This window comes from Rattus norvegicus, chromosome 19 (assembly GCF_036323735.1).
Source record: "Rattus norvegicus strain BN/NHsdMcwi chromosome 19, GRCr8, whole genome shotgun sequence".
Taxonomy (NCBI): domain Eukaryota; kingdom Metazoa; phylum Chordata; class Mammalia; order Rodentia; family Muridae; genus Rattus; species Rattus norvegicus.
The window spans coordinates 18596946-18619008 of NC_086037.1; the positions used below are offsets into that span (position 1 = coordinate 18596946).

The 22063-nt window shown below is 42.8% G+C and overlaps 1 protein-coding gene across 1 annotated transcript; it reads right to left on the reverse strand.

Moving 5' to 3' along the window:
* Positions 1–85: 85 nt before the first annotated feature.
* Positions 86–21650, reverse strand: LOC134483200 (disks large homolog 5-like). Its single transcript, XM_063278469.1, has 5 exons — positions 20960–21650; positions 3501–3660; positions 2096–2239; positions 1302–1464; positions 86–585 (listed from the first exon to the last, which is right to left on the reverse strand). Exons 2-5 carry the CDS (start codon positions 3509–3511, stop codon positions 556–558), a joined length of 348 nt encoding a protein of 115 aa, XP_063134539.1. The 5' UTR covers positions 3512–3660; positions 20960–21650; the 3' UTR covers positions 86–555.
* Between the last annotated feature and the right edge of the window lie 413 nt (positions 21651–22063).

The following is a 22063-nucleotide window of genomic DNA, read 5'->3' on the forward strand; positions in this document are numbered from 1 at the left end:
ATGCAAAGATCCATATCTAGCTGTCAGTTCTAAGTCTACAGGAGGGGAAAGGACCCTTGAATAAGATGGTCATAAGAGTCAAGAGTTACAAATCAATTTTTATTCATAAGGAATACAATTTACAAAAAACAGGCATAAAATGAACAACTAAAATGGTATAAAAAATGAAAAACAGTAACAAGAATATATAACTATGATATAACAAAAAGAAAACTTCAATGAAAATCATAACCAAAAATATTTCTTAACAGCATTTTCTTAATGAACATTTAGAAACACAGTTGTAGTGCTGTTTCTCCTCTAGGACACGAGATTTCAAGGCAGTCCCCTCAGATGTCTCTCAAATGGTGTTGTCGGTATGAGAGAGGAGAAAGACCTCAATGAGACAGGCTGGCATACGGATACATAAATTTAGGGTCTCTATACAATGAGGAAATTAACTGAGAAGAAGAATATTCTCCCCAAAAAAGTCTTTGACTGTTGAGGATTGTCGTCAGCAGGGAACTCCTGACAGAGAAACTCACTCTTCAGGGGGCTGTCTTCCTGGGATCTGTCCTATTCCATGTCTCCTGCAGTTCCTGAGACCTGGGAGGAGAAGGCAGCTATTAAGACACTGATTTGGTGGGGACACGCATACCAGCTGTCAAGTTGCTGCCTTCTGTCCCTTCAGCTGCATTGCAGAGACAGCACTGATCTTTTCACTGAAATCATTGCTGATATCTCTGCAGCCTGGGGAAAGTCACCAACAACCCTCACAGTACTGTGGGAGAACAAGCTGCTCCTCAAACTTCTACCAGTGAAAACTAAGAACGGGGAAAGGAGAAAAGACCTAACTGGGTTGCAGGAAGAAAGGAGAAGGCCACATGATACTGAGATCAAAGCCAATGACCAGGACTCATTTGCCATTTGCACTTGGTTCTTATCCCTACAAGTTGCTTCCAACCATCACATGACCCCTGTATGACCTTTGTCACACGACCAAGAACTCGTTCAAAACTCTTCATAGCATCCAATCTATGACAGGGAGATGCAGTCATGTGATATGTTATTCCTCTGTCACCATTTCTGGACTGCAGTTTCAAAAAGGGCAGAGAAGTATAATTGCCAATAATTCAGTTTCTGGAGAGTGGTTAACATCCCAGAATACTTGTGCATAGACAGAGCCATGAATAACTCTATCACATGAGGTGGGTGACTGATTGGGTGTGGGGAGATTAGAAAGATGATAGGGGAAGCAAAGATGTATCCAATAGGCAAATGGTATCAGACATTGTTAATCTGACTCAGCTGCTTTTTCCTACCACATTTTGCTGGGTCTGGAGGTTGCTGGTCTTCTCCTGTTCGTCTTCAGCATTCGGGTTCAACTCAAACAAATATCGCTGTAACTCCTTGCTCTCCTGCTTCAATGTGACCAACTTCTTCTTCATACATGCCTGGTCCATCAGGAGCCGGCTGTGCAGGTTGCTGGAAACACACTCTGCATAGTAAGATCCTGAAGCTTCTTCCTCCCATTCCAACTGCCAAATCCCACAAAGTCCACCAGGACCCAGATACCCATAAAGACTTCAAGAATACATCTCCATACATGTAAGGCTGCTGCACAAACAGCAAACGGCCAATCCAGGGAAGAATAAATTGTTCCTGTGACCCAAGCACCAATAAGAGTCCATGTCTCTCCAAAAGAACAAGGGATCTACAACTACCCATGAGAGCCCAATGCATCGGGGCAACATCAATTAGTAGGCGGCAAATAACCACAAGAGAACAGTAGAACCAAGGGAGGTCATGTAAACCATGTGGTCCACACATTGAGCTTTGTTAAACCTGGTATGACCCCAGAGCCGCAGGTTGGCCTAATAACACTCTGATGCCTGAATCAGTGTAGTTCTATCCAGAGCCTTCTAAAGATGCATAGACACTGTGGTGATAACTGACAGTCCCTTATGGAACTGAATCTGAGTCCAAAAGACCCACGGCACAGTGATATTCAAACAACAGAAGACATGGACCCAGAGCTACAGGCTCTCCAGTCCAGAACAAAGAGAGGCGGGAATGGATATTCCACAAGTGATGGGCCCTTCTGACCAGTACTTACCGATAGAAGTTAATCTCCTTCTTGAGCTCCTGAAATTTCTCACGATGTTCAATGTTCTTTGTGTCTAAGTTGTGCAGTAATGACATGACCTCTTTCTCCTTTATCTTCAAGTTTTCATAAAATGGATTTGGCCTGAAGTAGGGGCTGGCCCCAGGAAGATAGAACCCAATGAACATCGAGGTTTAGGATTAGAGGAACTCAGGCTGTGTCCTGTACTACCCCAGCCCTGGAAGGACACTTTCTGAATTCTACATATTTGAATCTTCTTCAGCTTCAGAAACTTGGAATTGTGTGCCCAGGACAACAGAAGCTAAGCACCCAGATAGAGGGTCCCCTGGCTCACATTTTTCAATCAGGAGGGCTGGATCTGCATTCAAACCTGTTATGCTGTCAAGAGCCTAGGCCACAGAGCTTACCCAAACACACACACACACACACACACACACACACACACACACACACACACACATCCAGAAACCTCTGATTTCATTTTTCCTGTTTTGACAAGTGGAATGCTACAAGCCGAATAACTAATATTCTAGAGGCAGACAGTACACATAATTCTGGAGATGAGACCAGATATTGCCACAAACTTATAATCTGCCCAAGGCATACAAATGTATAGACAAATGTGACTACACAGGCAAAGAACTGTGCTGTTGAAAGTGGGGCTTCCAAAATAAAGCACTTACACCTCCATGAAACTATTATAAAGGTAAATCCTGAGGTCAAAAAACAGACCCCTAAATTCCAAAGGTGGAGGGATAGAGAAACATATAAAGGTTGTGCATATGCATGCAGACCTGTGCACACACAGACACACAAACTGGGGCACACCCACAAGAAAAAAAAAGTAAGTTCTCCAGCTCCGAAAAAAAGAACCAAAAAAAAAAAAAAAAAGAAAAAGAAAAGAAAAGTAAACAGACTCAGAGAATGAGAAAGAGAGACAAATATGGAAAGAGCACAATGAGAATCAGTAGAAATGCATGCACCATTACTGTCTCAGAGTGTAAGGCACAGAGACAAGAAGGAGCAGGCCAGAGCCTCAGGCCTTCTACTTAAGCATTGATATGAACACTGTGGGTCCTGTCACCTAAGGCTGCTGCCAGGAGATGATAGCGTTCAGTCACCTTCCTAGCAAGTACAAACACTCTCCACAAACTCACAGCACCTAGAACCTTGCAAAACTACCACCTGTCAAGGGCTTTCCAATTGTACACTGGGAACTCATGCTCCAGTGACTTTATCCCTGAAATCTTCACTCAGATTGCAAGTTCAGATTTTCAACAGGCAGAATCAGAGAGTCCATTTTCAATCTCACTCCTCAGTAAGGGTCAGGTTCTGAATCTCCTCTCTATGGGAGATGAGGTTTAGAACAAGTTCGTTTGTTTGGAGCAATGCATACCTCTTGCTCATGGATCCACCTGTCACATAAAGGAGGCGATCTGTCAGCTCATTTCTCTCCTTGGTAGTTAGCTCCAGTTCTCTATTCAGCCTCTCCTCTTCCTCGTTGGCCTGCACCTTGTTTAGGACATTTTCAGGGGATGACGTCTGTCTGCAGGCTGCTGTAGGTAGAAGAACACAAGTGAACCCTCATGGGGCGAATGCATAGAGCATACACAGACCACAGTGAGGTCCAAACAGGAGAACATGCTTGGAAGCCAGTGTCACTGCAAGGAGTTTGGTCTATGTGAAAGAGGCATCCTAAGTGGATCACAGTTCCCCCACTACTATATAGAGACCAAGAGATGTAAGCAGCCAGGTGTTCCCTATGCCCGCCCACACAGGCTTACAAGTACCAGAGAGATGCCTTCTCCAGGATTATTATCAGGTACGCAGGCTACAACCTGGTTTCAGGACCCTACCCCTCTGGTTTCAGAAGTCAGATCATCAATTCAGCATCCACAATGACTTGATTGATCAGGGATACTCAGATATCCTACACTGTTACTCTAGTCCAATAACTTTGCATTAAAAAGTCAGGTAGGGGGAGGACATGGTCAACAGATTTATTAATTCCCCCTACTGAAATGACAAATGCCCCAGAAGTGCCAATAGGTTACAGGCTCTTTCTCTACCTGCTCCATATAGTTTGGCTACTGTAGAAAAATATCTGCCACACAGAACCTCTAATATATGAAGGTAAGATTGGCCCCGTCAGCCAGAGGTAGTCAAAGGAGTTCTAAGAATATAAGGTCATGCCAGGAGCACAGTTCTCTCCCTCTTACTACTGTCAGATAGTCACTGAATTTAAAGAAGCAATGAAAGTGAAGTACATTGATGCCCTGTTTAATTCAGAAAAGTTATACCCTCCATGACTACTTATGGTGTTATTATATCAATTTAACATACCGAATGCACTGTAAAAGTAAAGACTAGAAGTTCACCCAATAATAGCATAGGCATTGCCATATCCTCCATGTGGTTATGGAGAAACTAATAATGTGAAAACCCTGACTTTCAGGAATTGTGATAATCATGGAATTCAATATCTGTGGAGATGTTCCAGTAGTTGTGGCCCATTGCTATAAAGGCCAGCTGAAGTCCCCCATACTCACACCTGAGAGGAAGCTCAACATACACTGCCCAGAACTTACTCCACATTCCCCATGTCCTGTGTCCATCATTACCTTTAGGTTTCGTTTGCTTCACTCTAGACTCTTCTCTATCAACATCAACTCTCCCAAAGCGCCTGAGAAGACGGGCAAACATGCCTGTGGATATATCCTTTGGACAGTAAGAGAAAAAGTAGGGAATTGGTTGTCACAACGATACTGGTGACATCACAGGGATTCCAAGGTCTCTCTAGGAGACAATAGAATGTCCACGAAGGGACGGCTGATGTCATGGATAACAGACTTTGCCTCCTTGCTAATGTTCTCCCTGTACTGAGCAAAAGCTGATGGACCCTTTTCAGGGGACTTCCCTGTGGCATAGCCACTGAGCACCACATGCTTCCAAAGCCAAATTTGGCTCTAGGCTTGATTGGAAAAACCTAAGTCATTGCTATGTTTCTAAATGAGTGCTTCCTCCCCAATCCCTGCACAGAAATGTTTCATCCTACCTCAAATTCTCCTCAGTCAGCAATATTACCCATTAAAGATTACTGAGAAATCACACCAGTTCCTATAAGTAGCCAAAGAGGTCTCCTGTCTCATCATGTGCAGGTGCATGAAATCACACCCAGAAATAGCCTGTAGGGTAGGTTGCGATGTGGGTGTGTGTTATAGGTACAACCTGAAGCTTTGTGCTTAACATTTGACAGTTGCCACCAGATTCCTTAGGAGAAAGAATTGCATTCATTATGGTCCTGGCAACAATGTGGTGATCTGTTAGCAGAGGAAACTGAAATATTGGATCCACCAGTGAATGCACCCTCAGGCTGAGTGTGGGGCTCTCCTCTTTGCACTTAAGTTACCAAAGTAGGATTGCTTACAGGCCTCTCTAAGCTATAACGTGTGATTTCATCTGAAAAATAAAATAGTCAGCAGATGTTGGGGGGGATGCAGCCAAAGGAGTAGGACAAGCCTAGAGACATAACTCAGTGGACAGAGTAAGAAACAAGCATCTTCACTCCTGTTTCATGGATCACCCCACAAAACACAAACGCATCTATCCTACTTAAAAAAAAAAAACCAAGTTATTTTATTGAATGCATACACTAATACTGTTTACAGTATTGGTAGCAAAGCTCATATTTTGGTGGCAGATCCATGACTTGAACTATCTTCCTGACAACATATAAAACAATAAATAAATAAATAAATAAATAAATAAGAAAAAACAGAAAAATAAAAAAACACAAAAAGCACAAGCCTTTCATGTGAAGTTACAGAAGAGTGATCCAGTGGTCACTTCTGACCAGGCCATTTTAGCTATGACAGTGTATAGTGACCCTTAATTTGATGGGTCCTATATAAAGCTTTGTGCAATATTGTCATTTTAACCAACCTCATCCAGAACATACATAACAACACAGGATATGATCACAATGTCCTTGCCGTGTATCAAGTTATTTTTCTATGTCCTTGATTGTCAGGCATATTACAGCAACAATCTGAGATGGCTGGTAGACTTGGAAGAAAGTAGATATGAAAGATGCCCGTTTGATATCAGTACAGCCATTTCTTACGAATGAGAATCTTTTAAGCTGGCCCTCGCTTAGCCCCTACACATTAGACAATAGAACAGAAAGTACAGAAAGCACATTCCCACCCACTCTCTAGGAAGCTGCTGGACCATAAGAACAGAGGGTACAGAACATATTTACTGCAGGGCAATTAGAAGACAGGAAACATCTCTGGGAAGCTGACTGACCACTATAGAAGTGAGATGTCCTTGGTACTGAATGCAGCTGTGCTATAGGCTGACATAGCTATAGCCTTGTCCTGGGAACTCCAGAAGAGAAACACCTGCCAAGACAGATATCCTTGGTCCTTGTCCTGGGAACCCCAGGATAAGAAAACATATATCAAGTCAGACGTCCTTTGTACTGAAATAGCTGCATTGCTGTGGTTACAGCCTTATCCCAGGAATTCCAGGATGAGAAACATCTGCCTAGTTATCCTTGGCACGAAATAGCTGAGCTAAGGAAACTGTGTAATCTTAACTGACTATTTAAGCTGTATATTTCTGTTGTTTGAGGCTCCTCACATTCCTCCTGTGTGAGGACCGTGTCGAGCCCCAGTGCATTGGTATCCCAAAGTAAACTTCTTGTTTTTACATCAAGACTGAGTCCTGTGTGTTCATGGGGTGGTGATTGTCCTCAGGACTGGAGCGAGAGTCTCCTCTGTCTGAGGGTCTTTCAGATAAAGCTATAGTTGTGGGTTACACACCTCAGCTCTCATTGGCTAATGCTGTCCTCACAGTCCTTGGAGGCCCCTTTGTAAGACTACCTGTTGGAAAGTGGAAGCAGCTTTATTTGAGCTCAAAGTGAACCTGACGAGCAACTTAGAGAACAAGATGGGGTAATTGAGAACCTGTCTAAAACCAGCACTGAAACCCACCCTCCATTCAAAGCATCATCTACCAATTCTTGAATTTTTACCATTCTCTGCCAACCAGTCTTTCATTCAGGAAAGGTAGAAAAGAACTGGAAATGATCTTTGTATTCTAAGGACCTCGATCTGTCTTTCCTTAGGTCCACGTTAAGAACAAATGAAATGGGTATCACCATCTGAATAACTTAATATTACCTACTCAGCATTTCTAGCCTAATACTGTGCCTATGGCAATCTCAAGCTTCCCGAGTGTTGCTGCCCCAGCAAGCAGAATGAAGAACTGAGGTCAATCCCCAGTGAACCTTTCAAGGGGTTAGAAGAAAGCCATCAGAGATACTGCACTTCTTTGTCCTTCGATTAAATCAAGATGATACAACGTGAATCTAGTGTGCTATTCAACCATACATCTTCCTCACAACCCCACCTATCTGAGTTCATTGCTTGGCAGAATTCATGCCCCACCATCCTAGATATTTCTTGATTCATTGCTGCCAAGGGCCAGGTTTCCTGAGTTTTGTTTTTTATAGAATTGGGTGTAGTCAATCATAGTTGCCCTCTGTAAGAAATGACAAATATCTATAATAACTGAATATTCTGAAGGTTTTTATACTGGTTTTATTATACATGTAACTATGAAAAGAAAACATACATATTTGATCAATGAAATGAGTAAGATTGATTTAATGAACAGAAAAATGGATGGTACTTCAAAACTTCCATGATTACATATTATCTATTTAATTCCCTCCACAATAGCAAGAAGCGGACATTATTATTTACTTAAACCGAGAAAATATTAATTGTTTGGCCTGCTTTTCTGAGCTTCCTTAAGGTATAGTTAATTGACAGAGCTGTGGTTTAAAATTAGGGTCCATATTGTTCTGTTTTAAATGTGTGACTTTTCTTTCTATTTTTTTCTCCATCTTTATTAAATTGGGTATATCTTATTTACATTTCAATTGTTATTACCTTTCTGGGTTTCCAGGCAAACATCCCCCTAACCCCTCCCCCTCCCCTTCTCTATGGGTGTTCCCCTCCCCATCCTCCCCCCATTACCACCCTCCCCCCAACAAGCCCCTTCACTGGGGGTTCAGTCTTGGCAGGACCAAGGGCTTCCCTTTTATTTCTAGTGGGTGCTGCTCTCCCTGCTCCGTGGGAAGTGGATGGGGGGAAGGCCCGGGCCTGAGGTGAGTTGGAACTGGGGTAGAAAGCATAGGGTCTCCTAGGTGAGAATGACAAACCACCACTGCTGCTGCAGCCACCATGGAGAAGCCCTTGTTCCTGCTGCAGGGAGGAGAGTCTGGTGGCCACAAGATGGCTGAAGGGGAGCTGAGAGTGGAAAGCTTCATCACCCGCCTGCTGGAGGTATGAGGATATCGTCCGGAAAAAATTGTGCAGATGACTGGAGCAGAAGTCCGAGGGCTGTGTATCACGTCTCGTGAAATCTTTCTTAGCCAGCCAACAGCTGTGAACACAGGTTTCTTTTGGAGCGCAGGCCTGTGCAGGCTGAGAACCTAGGTGGGACAGTTCAAGCTACCCTTTTTCCATGGCCAATCTCAGATCATATTCAGAAAGTATTTCTTGGGCTAAAGAGATGGCTTAGTGGTTAAGAGTACTGACAGCTCTTCCAGAGGTCCTGAGTTCAAATCCCAGCAACCACATGGTGGCTCACAACCATCTGTAATGAGATATGATGCCCTCTTCTGGTGTGTCTGAAGACAGTCACGGTGTACTTGTATATAATAAATAAATAAATAAATAAATAAATAAATAAATAAATAAATCTTTTAAAAAAAAGAGTGTTTCTTCCAAATGAGGAATTTCCAATTTATGGAATTGAACTAATGGTGGAAGTGACACAGAGAGTTAAAGTACAGAAGGAATAATCCAGAATGTCCACCAACAGTTGCTGTCACACCAGGACTTTTAAAAGCTCAGCTGCTAGAGAAGCAATGTAGTCTTTGGTTATTCTCAAGCTTAGGTCTTCTAGTCATTATAAGCTGACCATGACACAAAAAGAGTCATCTATATCAAAATAGAGAATAGTAACTAGATTCACCGCACACTATCACATTACTACTGTATTTGAGGTTCTCAGTTAATATCCAAGAACCTGGAAGAGGCCTAGGTCTTGCTACACATACTTATAATTTATGTCCCCATTGTCAGCTGAGATTCTTCATGCAGCCTGGGGTCAAGGAGGTCATCCCACAAAGCACAAAACACCCATCTCAGATAAACATGTATGGTTTATTGAATCCAAAACATCCATGAATTTCAGGACACAATTAAATGTTGAAACCTAAGGATAATAGATATAGAAGAGAATTAAGATTTCTAGTTCATAGATCCAGTAAACACCTTCAACAAATCATAGCAGCAAACCTCCATAAGGTAAAGAAAGAAAAGGCCATAAAGGTACAACAAGCCTACAGAACATCAAACTAATTGTACCAGAAAAATTCCTCCATTCACATAATAATTAAAACGCTAAATGCACAGATCAAGAAAGAACATTAAAAGGGGTAAGGTATAAATATCTAGTATCAAATAAATTCAGACGTATTTGAATTACAGCAGACTTCTCAACAGAGATTCTAAAAGTCAGAAAATCTTGGGCAGATGTAATGCAGACACAGGCTCCTATATCCAGCATAATCCTCAATCACCATAAAAGGAGGAACCAGGATATTTCATGACAAAACCAAATTTAAACAATTCTTTTCTCTAAGAAAGCACAACAGAGGCTAATAGGAGGAAAACTCCAAGACAATGAACTAAACTATACCCAAGAAAGACCAAGAAATTAATCTTCTCTCAATAATTTAAAAAAAGATAAGCACACAAACAAAATTTCACCTATAACCAAAAAAGAAGAGAAAGCAGCAATCATTGGCTTTAATATCTGACCAGATCCTCTTTCCCTAATCCCCAAGCTCCCAGGGGCCAAACTGCCAGCCAAAGTGTATGCAAGGATGCTCTATGGTTCTAGGTGAGTCCTGTAGCCCCACCAAAGGCAGATCCTAGAGGTGTGAGGTGGGAATGGATATGTGTGGGTGCAGGAGCACTGTCACATAGGCAAAGCTGAGCAGAAATGGGATGTAAGGTTTGATGAGGGGCGTGTGGAAAGCAGGACAACAGTTGAAATGTAAATAAATAAAATAACCGATTAATAAAAAATTGCCAAAAATAAAATAACAAGTAAAAAGGTAAATGAAAATTAAACCAAACCAACCAACCAAACAAACAAAAACCCCTGTAGTGTATTGGCCTAATTCTGCTTGTATTTTAATGCTAATTTGTGGAACTCAGGACTGGTTAACCCCAAATAACTGACCCTGCTCCCAGTTAACTGTGATTATAAAGAAGCCAACAGCCAACAGCTGCACAGCAGAGAGATGGGGGAGGTGAGCTTTGAGGGCTTTGCTAGAGAGGATCATGAGGAGGGAAGAAGGAAGTAGAAATTGCCAAAGAATAAAGGAAGAACATGTGTGATGGAGAGGAGAGAGGAAGAGGACAGCAGCCATGGTTAAGAGAGAGGAGAGCCTGGTCCTGACGGCTGTCCAAGTGGAACAAAAACAGTCAAGATGCTACACAGTCAGTAAGAGCAGCTCTCAGGCGAGCAGAGATCACCAGAGACCCCAGACCAACAAGATACGCAAGCATAACTCCATCCAAACTCCCTCTCAATATCCCGTGTCCTCCATGGGTCTGGCCTCAGCGTGTGTCCTGCGTCAGCACATGTGTCTGTCTCAGCTGACATCACTCTGCCCATCAGCCCGAGCCCCAGGAAACAGGGAGAAACTACAGCAGCCCACCAGAAGGTTTTTTGCTGTGGTTCTATGAAGTCCCAACAAATGCAGCTCAACTACAGAATGCAAGGCAGACCAATGCATGTGTGTCCTTAGTGCAGAACCCTTCATCATGTGTCCTTTCACATGCGTGCTTTAGCAGAACATCCTTTTACCTGTGTCTACCTCAGTTAAATGTTCCTTCACACATCTGCCTTAGCCTTTCACCTGTGTCCGCTTCAGGGAACCACTCCTTCAGGTGTAGAATTTCTCAAGATTAGCAAACTGCATACAGAACATTCAGACCAAATCAAGGTGTGTGGTCAGCATGTCCTTGAGCCAAGTCCCTTCTCCTTGTCAGTGACAGCAGGCGTGTTACAGCAACAATATGAAATGGCTGGCAGACATGGAACAAAATAGCAAAGCTATTCTGGGGGATGTCACACCATACCAGCCACCAGCTCAGCTGAATTTTTAAGTTTTGATGTTACAAGTGAATATACTTGACCTTCAAAAACTGAGAGAGCCCACTTTTAATATGAACTATATAATCTAGGCCAAGACCGCCTCTAGGGCAAAGGCCCTCAGCCTGTGGGTCGTGACCCACACAGGGTCTCCTATCAGATAGTTTATACTACAATAAAGATTCATTACAGTAGCAAATTTACAGTTGTGAAGTAGCGACAAAATAATTTTGTAGTTGGGGTCACCACAGCATGAGGAACTGTTCTAAAGGGTTGAGGCCATAGGAAGGTTGAGAAACACTGCTCTAGGAAATTATGTTTTCTTTCTCTTTCATATTTTTCAGACAGAATCTCAAACTGTAGCTGAGATTGGCTTGGCTTGGAACACGTGTGTAGTTCATGCTGGCATCAGACTTATGGCAATTCTCCTGCTTCAGCCTCCTACTCAGGAGCCTACCAGGGTGAGATCACAACCACGGGTAATGGGATTGCTGTTCTTGGTTGTCAACTTGAGTGTACCTGGAATTAACTAATGCCAAATGGCTTGACGCCCTGTGAGGGGGATCTCTCTCTCTCTCTCTCTCTCTCTCTCTCTCTCTCTCTCTCTCTCCTTCCTTCTTTCTGTTTTCCTCTCTTCAACCCCCTCCTCTTGGTCCTCCTCCTCTTCTTTGTTTTTTTGAGACAGGGTTTCCCTGTGTAGCTCTGGCTGTCCTAGAATTCATATTGTAGACCAGGCTGGCCTTGATCTCAGAGATCCACCTGCCTCTACCTCCTGGATGCTGAGGCTAAAGGCATAAGCACCATTGGATTTTTTTTCTTAATTAAATTTTCTGAAGCAAGAAGACCTAATTGTAATCCAAATCTTGGAGATCAGAAGATAAATCTTTAATTCAGATCTTTTGAGATGGAATGGCCCACCTCTAATCTGGACCACACCTTCTTTTTTCTTTTTATTTTTTTCATCTTTATTAACTTGAGTATTTCTTATTTACATTTCGATTGTTATTCCCCTTCCCGATTTCCAGGCCAACATCCCTCAACCCTTTCCCCTCCCCTTCTATTTGGGTGTTCCCCTCCCCATCCTTCCCCCATTAGCGCCCTCCCCCCAACAATCATGTTCACTGGGGGTTCAGTCTTGGCAGGACCAAGGGTTTCCCCTTCTGCTGGTGATCTTACTAGGCTATTCATTGCTACGTATGCAGTTGGAGTCCAGGGTCAGTCCATGTATAGTCTTTGGGTAGTGGCTTAGTCCCTGGAAGCTCTGGTTGGTTGGAATTGTTGTTCATATGGGGTCTTAACCCCCTTCAAGCTCTTCCAGTCCTTTCTCTGATTACTTCAACGGGGGCCCCGTTCTCAGTTCATTGGTTTAATGATGGCATTCAGCTACGTATTTGCCGTATTCTGGCTGTGTCTCTCAGGAGAGATCTACATCCAGTTCCTGTCGGCTTGCACTTCTTTGCTTCATCCATCCTATCTAATATCTGTATAGGTATGGGCCACATGTGGGGCAGGCTGTGAATGGGTGTTCCTTCTGCCTCTGTTCTAAACTTTGCCTCCCTATTCCCTGCCAAGGGTATTCTTGTTCCCCTTTTAAAGAAGGAGTGAAGCATCTGCATTTTGGTCATCCTTCTTGATTTTCATGTGTTCTGTGCATCTAGGGTAATTCGAGCATTTGGGCTAATATCCACTTATCAATGAGTGCATACCATGTGTGTTTTTCTGTGATTGGGTTAGCTCACTCAGGATGATATTTTCCAGTTCCATCCATTTGCCTATGAATTTCATAAAGTCATTGGTTTTGATAGCTGAGTAATATTCCATTGTGTAGATGTACCACATTTTCTGTATCCATTCCTCTGTGGAAGGGCATCTGGGTTCTTTCCAGCTTCTGGCTATTATAAATAAGTGTGCTATGAACATAGTGGAGCATGTGTCTTTGTTATATGTTGGGACATCTTTTGGGTATATGCCCAAGAGAGGTATAGCTGGATCCTCAGGTAGTTCAATGTCCAATTTTCTGAGGAATCTCCACACTGATTTCCAGAATGGTTGTACCAGTCTGCAATCCCACCAACAATGGAGGAGTTTTCCTCTTTCTCTACATCCTTGCCAGGATCTGCTGTCACCTGAGTTTTTGATCTTAGCCATTCTGACTGGTGTGAGGTGAAATCTCAGGGTTGTTTTGATTTGCATTTCCCTTGTGACTAAAGATGTTGAGCATTTCTTTCGGTGTTTCTCAGCCATTCAGCATTCCTCAGCTGTGAATTCTTTGTTTAGCTCTTAGCCCCATTTTTTAAATAGTGTTATTTGTTTCCCTGAGGTCTAACTTCTTGAGTTCTTTGTATATTTTGGATATAAGCCCTCTATCTGTTGTAGGATTGGTAAAGATCTTTACCCAATCCGTTGGTTGTTGTTTGGACCACACCTTCTGCTGGCTCATATCAAGGACATGGAAAAAGGAAGTTTGCTTTATTAATTTTCCTTCTTCTTCAGGATTCCTGCATGTACTGAAGACCAGCTGAAATATCCAGCCTTATGGACAAAACCGTTGAGGTCCTGGAGTTGCCCCATAAACCACACAAACTCTGACCTCACTTAGACAGGGATGGTTTATTGAATGCCCACTGTAAGACTGATCATCAGAGACGTAGCTGAGAATTTGTCAGGCTAGGACCCTGGATATTTTTCTATGTCAGTTTATAAAGACTAAAATGTGAGCTCATAGGCAGGTGCTGGAAGGTCTGTCTGGTTGTCAGCCCTGACTCAAGCCATTTTAGACAACAAAGGTTCATACTGACTTTTTATCTGTTTAAAGATTTATTTATTTATATATAAGTATACTGTAGCTGTCTGCAGACACAGCAGAAGAGGGCATCAGGTCTCATTACAGATGGTTGTGAGCCACCACTGGGATTTGAACTCAGGACCTCCGGAAGAGCAGTCAGTGCTCTTAACCATGGAGCCATCTCTGCAGCCCTCATATTGACCTTTAATTTTATTGGTCCTACATGAAGCTTATAATTATGAAATTTAAGATTAAGAAACCTCACAACATAAAGAACTTCCTTCCAGTGGTTCGGGAATGGGTGGGTGGGGGAGCACCCTCAAGGAGGCTGGGGAAGGGGGTGGAATGCAGGGTTATTGTAGGGGAAACTGGAAAGGGGGTTAACATTTGAAATGCAAATAAACAAAATAACCAATAAAAAAACATACACAAGTTATGTGATCATTCCTGACCCTGCTCTGAGTTAAATTATTTTCAGACAACCATGACAGGCAGACATATTACAGCAAGAATATGAACTATCTGGCAGGCATGGAACAAAACGGCTACAGCTATGCTAGGGGGATTGGCTTCAACAGGGGCAACTACTGCATTTTAGACCTTCCATTCCTTGTTGAATTAGCTGTACCACAGCCTATAAACCATTCTAATAAATTTTCTTTCTCTATATACAGTCATTCTAGGAGGGATGATTGGTTATGCATTGTTAAATGCAATGCTGATCATGAAACCCCATCACTTCCACAGCAATATGCAAGTGTAAGTAAGTTACTGAACAATTGAACAGAAATTAAAATTTACTGCATTTATTGCGTGTATCAGAAGGCATAGGGAACACCTGGCTGCTTATATCTCTTGGTCTCTATAGAGTAGTGGGAGAACTGAGACCCACTGAGGAGGTCTCTTAAGCGAAGACCAAAGTCCTTGCAGTGACACTGGATTCCAGGCTTGTTGTCCTGTTTAGGCCTCACTGTGGTCTATGTACACTCTATGCATTCTCCCCATGCAGGTTCACATGGACTGAACTCAGAAAGCTGGGGTTGGCAGAAAGATGCATGGTTAAATAGCCCACCAGGTTCACATTGTATCAGCTTGATTTAATCTAAGGACAAAGAAGTGGAGTTTCTCTGATGGCTTTCTTCTAACCCCTTGAAAGGATCACTGGGGTTTGACCTCAGTACTTCATACTTCTTGCTGGGTCAGCAACACTCAGGGAAGCTTGAGATTGCCATAGGCACAGTATTATGCTAGATATACTGAGTAGATGATACTAAGATGTTCAGATGGTCATACCCATTTGCATGAGTTCTTAATGTGCACCTAAGGAAAGAGAGATCAAGGTCTTCAGAATAGGAAGATCATTTCCAGTTCTTTTCTACAATTCCAGTCTGAAAGACTGGTAGGGAGAGAATGGTAGATAATCAAGAATTCATAGATGATGCTTTGAAGGAAGTGTGGGTTTCTGTGCTGGTTTAGACAGGGTCTCAATTATCCCATGTTGCCCTCTTCCTACCTGGCCAGGTTCACTTTGAGCTCAGATAAACCTGCTTCTACTTTCCAGTAGACAGTCTTACAAGAGTGGCCTCCAGGGACTGTGAGGACAGCATTAGCCTTTGACAGTTGAGGTGTGTAACCCACAACTATAGTTTTAGCCACTTTGTTCCATGTTTACCAGCTATTTCAGATTGTTGCTGTCTATGGCTGACAATCACGGACACAGAAAAATAACGTGATAGAGAGCAAGGACATGGTGATCACATCCTTTCCTGTTCTGTATGTTCTGGATGAGGCTTGTTAAAATTCCAATATTGCAGAAAGCTTTATATAGGACCCATCACATTAAGCATCCCAGTGCACTGTTCTATCTAAAATGGCCTAATCAGAACTGACCACCAGATCACACTTCCTGCAATCCTCATATGAGAAGCTTGAGCTTTTTGTTTTGACTTTTTTCTTTCTTTCTTATTTTTTGCTGTATAAGTTGAGAGGAAGATATTTGGGGCCATGGATCTGCCCCCAAAATCTGGGGTATGGATCTGATCAATCAGTGTTGGTGTGTGCACTCAATACAGTATCCATTTTTTACTGTGACAGGTGCTTTTGTGTTTGTGGGGAAGCCCATGACCCAGAGCACAAGTGCTGGGTCCTTGCTCTATCCACGTAGTGATGTGTATAGCCTCGTCCTACACCTTTATCTGCACCCCCTATATCTCTTGACTATTTTATTTTTCTGATAGAGGCTCAGCTTCTGATAGAAGGCCTGTCAGCAGTGCTCCTTTGGCGACATTGGCGCAGAAAGGAGAACCCCACAAGCAGCATGAGGTTCCCTTCATTGGTGGCTCCAATATTGCACTTTTGTCTGCCAACTGGTCTCCACACTGTTCCTAGCACCATAAAGACTTCAACTCTTTTAACTAAGGAATTTTCTGGCAATTGTCAATTGCTAAGCACACGACTTCATGAGTGTTCCCCTAACACACGCCCATGCTGTAACCTACCATGCAGACTATTTCTTGATGTGATATAAAGCACCTGTACATAATGAGACAGGAGAACTTTTGACTGCATATTCAAGCTGGTATGAAATCTCAGGAAGTTTTAATGGCTAACATTGGTGAATGAGGACAATTTGAGTTAGTGAGACATTTTTTGGGAAAGATTTGAAAGGAAACATTCATTTAGATGCATAGGAATTACTAAGGTTTTATAATCAAGCCTTGAGGAAAATTTGGCTTTGGAAGCAGGAGATGCTCAGTGGCTCTCCCCAGGAAAGTCTCCTGGAAAGGGCACCTCAGCTTATGCTCAGTACAGGGAGAACATTAGCAGGAGGCAAAGTCTGCTCCCCATGACATCAGCTGTCCCTTCTTGGACATTCTATTGTCTCCTAGAGAGTTCTGGCATCCTCTGTGATGTCACCAGTGTTGTAGTGACGACCAGTGCCCTAGTTTCTCTCAGTCTGAGTCTGGCGGTTACAAGCTAAGACATGTTTTCCCGTCTTCGCAAGCGTTTTGGGAGGGGGAACATCGATTGTGGAGAGACTAGAGTGAAGGAGTCTGGCCTTTCGTCTCAAAGTAATGATGGACAAAGACAGCACTTCTGGGGAATGTTGAGTAAGTTCTGGGCAGTGTATTTTGAGCTTCCTACCGGGGGGCTGCAGGCTTAAGCTGACCTTTCTAGCAATGGGCCACAACAACTGGAGCATCTGAAAAGGAATTGAATTTCCATGAATATCACAATTCCTTAAAGTCAAGGATTTCAGAACTTTAGTTTCCCCATCCCCACTGGGAGGATATGGTAAGGCCAATGCTATTATTCTGTGAACTTCTGGTCTTTACTTTTCAGTGCATTTGTTATGTTACATTGATATAATAACACCATCAGTATTCATGGAGGGTCCACCTTTTCTGAGTTTAGACAGGGCAGCAATGTATTTCACTATCACTGCTTCTTTAAATACAGTGGATATCTGACAGTAGTAACAGGGAGAGATTGTGCTCCAGGCAATAACCTTATGTTCTTAGACCTTCTCTGATTTCTTCTAACTGGCAGGGTCATCGTTTGCTTTATATATTAGAGGTTGTATGTTACAAAATTTTTTTTTCAATACCAAAACTATTTGGAACGTGTAGACCAAGATTCAGCCTGTAACCTATTCACACTTCTGGGGCATTTGGTATTTCTCATAGGGACACTGATAAGTCTGTTGAACATATCCTACCTGGAAATGCGTTTTAAATCCATGTTTCTAAAATACCAAAAGTATTTGGAACATGTGGACCAAGATTCATCCTGTAACCTATTGGAACTTCTCGGGCATTTGGTATTTCAAATAGGGGAACTGATAAGTCTGTTGACCATGTCCTCCATGGAAATGTGTTTTAAATCCAAAGTTGTTGGCCTAGAGTATCAGGGTAGGACATCTGAGTGTCTCCAATCACTCAAGTCTTGTGGATGGTGAATTTATCATCTGAGTTCGAACCCACAGGGGTGAGGGTCCTGAAACCAAGCTGTACCCTGTTCAGCTGATGATAATCCTGGAGAAGCCATCTCCGTGGTCCATGTAAGCACCTGATGTCCGGCATAGGGAACACCTGGCTGCTTACATCTCTTGGTCTCTATAGAGTAGTGGGAGAACTGAGATCCACTGAAGAGGCCTCTTAAGCATAGACCAATCGCCTAGCAGTGACACTGGGTTCCAGGCTTGTTCTCCTGTTTAGGCCTAACTGTGGTCTATGTACACTCTATGCATTCTCCCCATGCAGGTTCACTTGTGTTCTTCTACCTACAGACGCTGGGAGAGAAACATCATCCCCTGGCACTGAACTAAGCGAGAAGCAGGCCAAGAAGGAAAAGGAGAGGCTGATTAAAGAGCTGCAGCTCATTACCGAGGAGAGAAATGACCTGAGAGATCGCCTGAGGTTTCTGACAGAGAGATCCATGAAGAACAGGTATGAATCGCTCCAAATGCTCTTGTTTCATTCCTGGGTCAGCAAGGTCACCTTCATCTTATCCTATTAAGGTTTTGGGTTCTAGAAAGCTGTGCCTCCCTAACCACCCTGTACTAAACCTCACCTCCCATATAGAGGAGATTCAGAACCTTGACCCTTCCTGAGGAGCGAGATGGAAAACGGACTCATCTGCTTCCATTTATTGAAAAGCAGATCTTGTGGTCTGAATGAAGAATTCGGGGATAAAGTCAGGGAGAGTGAGTGTCTAGTGTGCATTTACAAAGCCCTTGACAGATGGTGGCTTTGCAAGATTGTAATTGCAGTGAGTTTATGGTGAGTCTCTGTACTTGCTAGGCAGGGGACTGAGTGCTGGAAGATCCACGCAGCAGCCTGAGGGGCCTGGTACCAAACTGTTCATCTCAATGCTTGAGTAGAAGGTCTCAGGCTCAGGCCTGTTTGTTATTGTCTGTGTGTCTTGCCCTCTGAGACAGCAATGGTGGATGCATTTCTCCTGGTTTTCACAGTACTCTCTGTTTCCATATTTCTCTTTCTCTTTCTCTGACTCTGTTTTTACATTTCTCTTTTTTGTGGGTATTTCTCAGTCTGTGAGTCTGTATGTGCATACATCCAAATGCATATGTACAACATTTATATGTTTATATTTCCCTCCACACTTGGAATCTAGGGGTCTATGTCTTGGCCTGAGTATTTACCTGTAACACATTCATGGTGAAGTGAATGCTTTGTTCTGGGAGCCCCACTGTCAACAGCACAGTTCTTTGACTATGTGGCCACGTTTGTCTGTTTATTTGTATTCCTTGTGCAGATTATAATTTTGTGTTGATATAAGGTCTGTTATCAAAACAGGAGAAAAGAAATCACCGGTTTCTGGGTGTGTTGGGTTGGGGGAGCATGGAGAGGTGTGGCCTAGGCTCTTGATAGCTTAACTGGCTGGACTGCAGATTTCCTCTTGATTGAACAAAGGGAGCCAGGGAAGCCTCCATCTGGATGCCGAGATTCTGGTGTCCTGGACGCAGAAAAACACGTTTCTGAAGCTGAAGAAGATCCAATATGTAGAATTCAGAAGGTGTCCTTCCAGGACTGGGGTAGTACAGGACCCACCCTGAGCTCATATATTCCTAAATGCTGATGTTCATTGTATTCTATCATTTGGGGCCAGGCCACACTTCAGGCCAAATCCATATTATGAAGACCTGGAGAGAATGGAGGAGGCGGTCATGTCAATTCTGCACAACTTAGAGATGGAGAACACTGAGATCCATGAGACCAACCATAAGCTGAAGAAGGAGATTACCTTCTCTAGGTAAGTCCTGGTCAGAAAGCCTATCACCTGTGGAATGGCCATTTCTGACTTTCTTTGTTCTGGATTGGACGGTCTTCAGCTCTGGTTCTATCTCTTGTGCTGTTTACACATCAGTGTGCCAGGGTCATTAGGACTCAGTTTTCAGTTCCACAAAAGACTGTTACTCATCCCAGGATTGTCTAGGCATCTTCAGAAGATAGAACAGCACTGATTGAAGTCAGCAGGTTATTAGGCTGACCTGGACCTATGGTGTCATACCAGGTTTTACAAAACTCAGTGTGTGGACCACATGGTTAGCATGACCTTCTCTTGGTTCTACTGACCTCCTTTGAGGGTGTTTGCCCACTACTAATTGATGTTGCCCCCATGCATTGGGCTTTCATGGATAGTTGTAGATCCATGTTCTTTTTGAGAGATGTGGACACTAATTGGTGCTCAGGCCAAACAAATAATTTATTCTTCCCGGAATTTACTCTTTGTGGTTTGTGCAGCAGCCTTATATGTATCAAAATGAATTCTATTAAGTCTTCATGGGTATCTGGGTCCTGGTGGAGTTAGTGGCACTCGGGAGTGGGAATGGGAGAAAGGGGCAGCATGATCTTACTATGCAGACTGTATTTCCAGAAACCTGCTCAGCCAGCTCCTGATGGAGAACACATGTAGGAAGGAGTTGGTCCCACTGAAGCAGGAGAGCAAGGAGGTACATCTTGATTGTGCACTGAACCAGAAATATTTGGTTGACTTCAACAAGAAAGATAAAGACCAGCAACGTCCAGACCCAGCGTCATCTGGTAGGGACGAGCAGCTGTGTTAGCTTAAAAATATCTGATAAAGGTTGCCAATTTGATACATCTTTGCTCTCTCCTACCACCTTTCTAATTTACACTGACAACCAGCCAACCACCTCATGTAATGGAATTGTTCATTGCTCTGCCTATGCACAAGTATTCTGGGAAGCCAACCACATTTCAGAAACTGAATTATTTTGCAAGTATATTTGTCTGCTCTTTTTGAAGCTGCAGTATAGAAATGGTGACAGATTAATAACATACCTCATTATTGCATATCCACGTGATAGATTGGATGCTCTGTAGAGTTTTGAACAAGTTCTTGGTTCTTTGACAAATGACACTCTGTGGTCATGTGACTTCTTGTGTAGGAAGCACCTTTGCGGGATAAGAACAAAGTGCAAATGTCAAATTAGTACTTGTCATTGGTTTTAACCTTGGTGACATATGAACATCTACTTTCTTCCTGCCAACCCAATGAGGTTCCTTCCATTGCCCTGTTCTTGGTTTGCACTGGTATAAGTCTGGGTCCCATATTGGCAGCCCACATTACTTTGAGGCTCTCTGGAGATTTTGCCCTTCCCAAAGAGTTAGCAACAATGATATCAGTTAAAAGGTCCATGTTGACTGTCCAATAGAACTGAGATGGTAGTAGGCAGCCTTCCGACAGCTGCCTTGCATTTCCCCACCAAATCAGTGTCTGAAAAACTGCCTTCCTCTCCCAGGTCTCAGAAAGTGCAAGAGAGCTGGAATTGGACACACAGCAGTAAGAAAGCTTCCTGAAGAATAAGTTGCTTTCTCAGGAGTCCCTGATGACAAATATCCTGAATGGTAACAAATTTTTTGGATGAGTATTCTTCCTCAGAGTTAATTTGTCATTGCTTAGAGACCCTAAATTTATATACCACTAAGCCAGCCTGACTGATTGAGGTCTTACTTTCTTCTCAGAAAACAGCACTTGAGAGACAACTTGGGGGACCTCCTTTCATTATGTGTGCAAGAGGAGAAACAGCAATACATCTGTGCTTCTAAATGTTCATTAAGAATGTGCTGTTTAGAAATATTTTCGTTATGATTTTAATTGAAATTTTCTTTTTGTTGTTTCATATTTATATGTTCTTGTTACTGTTTTTATCTTTTCAAATATTTTTAAATATTTTAATTTATTTGTTTTAATCCTGTTTTGTTGTAAAAATGAATTCCTTATGAATAAAAATTGAATTCTATCTCTTGACTCTTAAGACCATCATTCTTATTCAAGGGTTCTGTCCCCTCCTGTGGACTTAGAACTGACAGGTGGAGATGGATCTCTGCATGTTCCATGGATCCTGGGCTAATTAGTGAATTCAAAGTCACCAAGGGGTACCC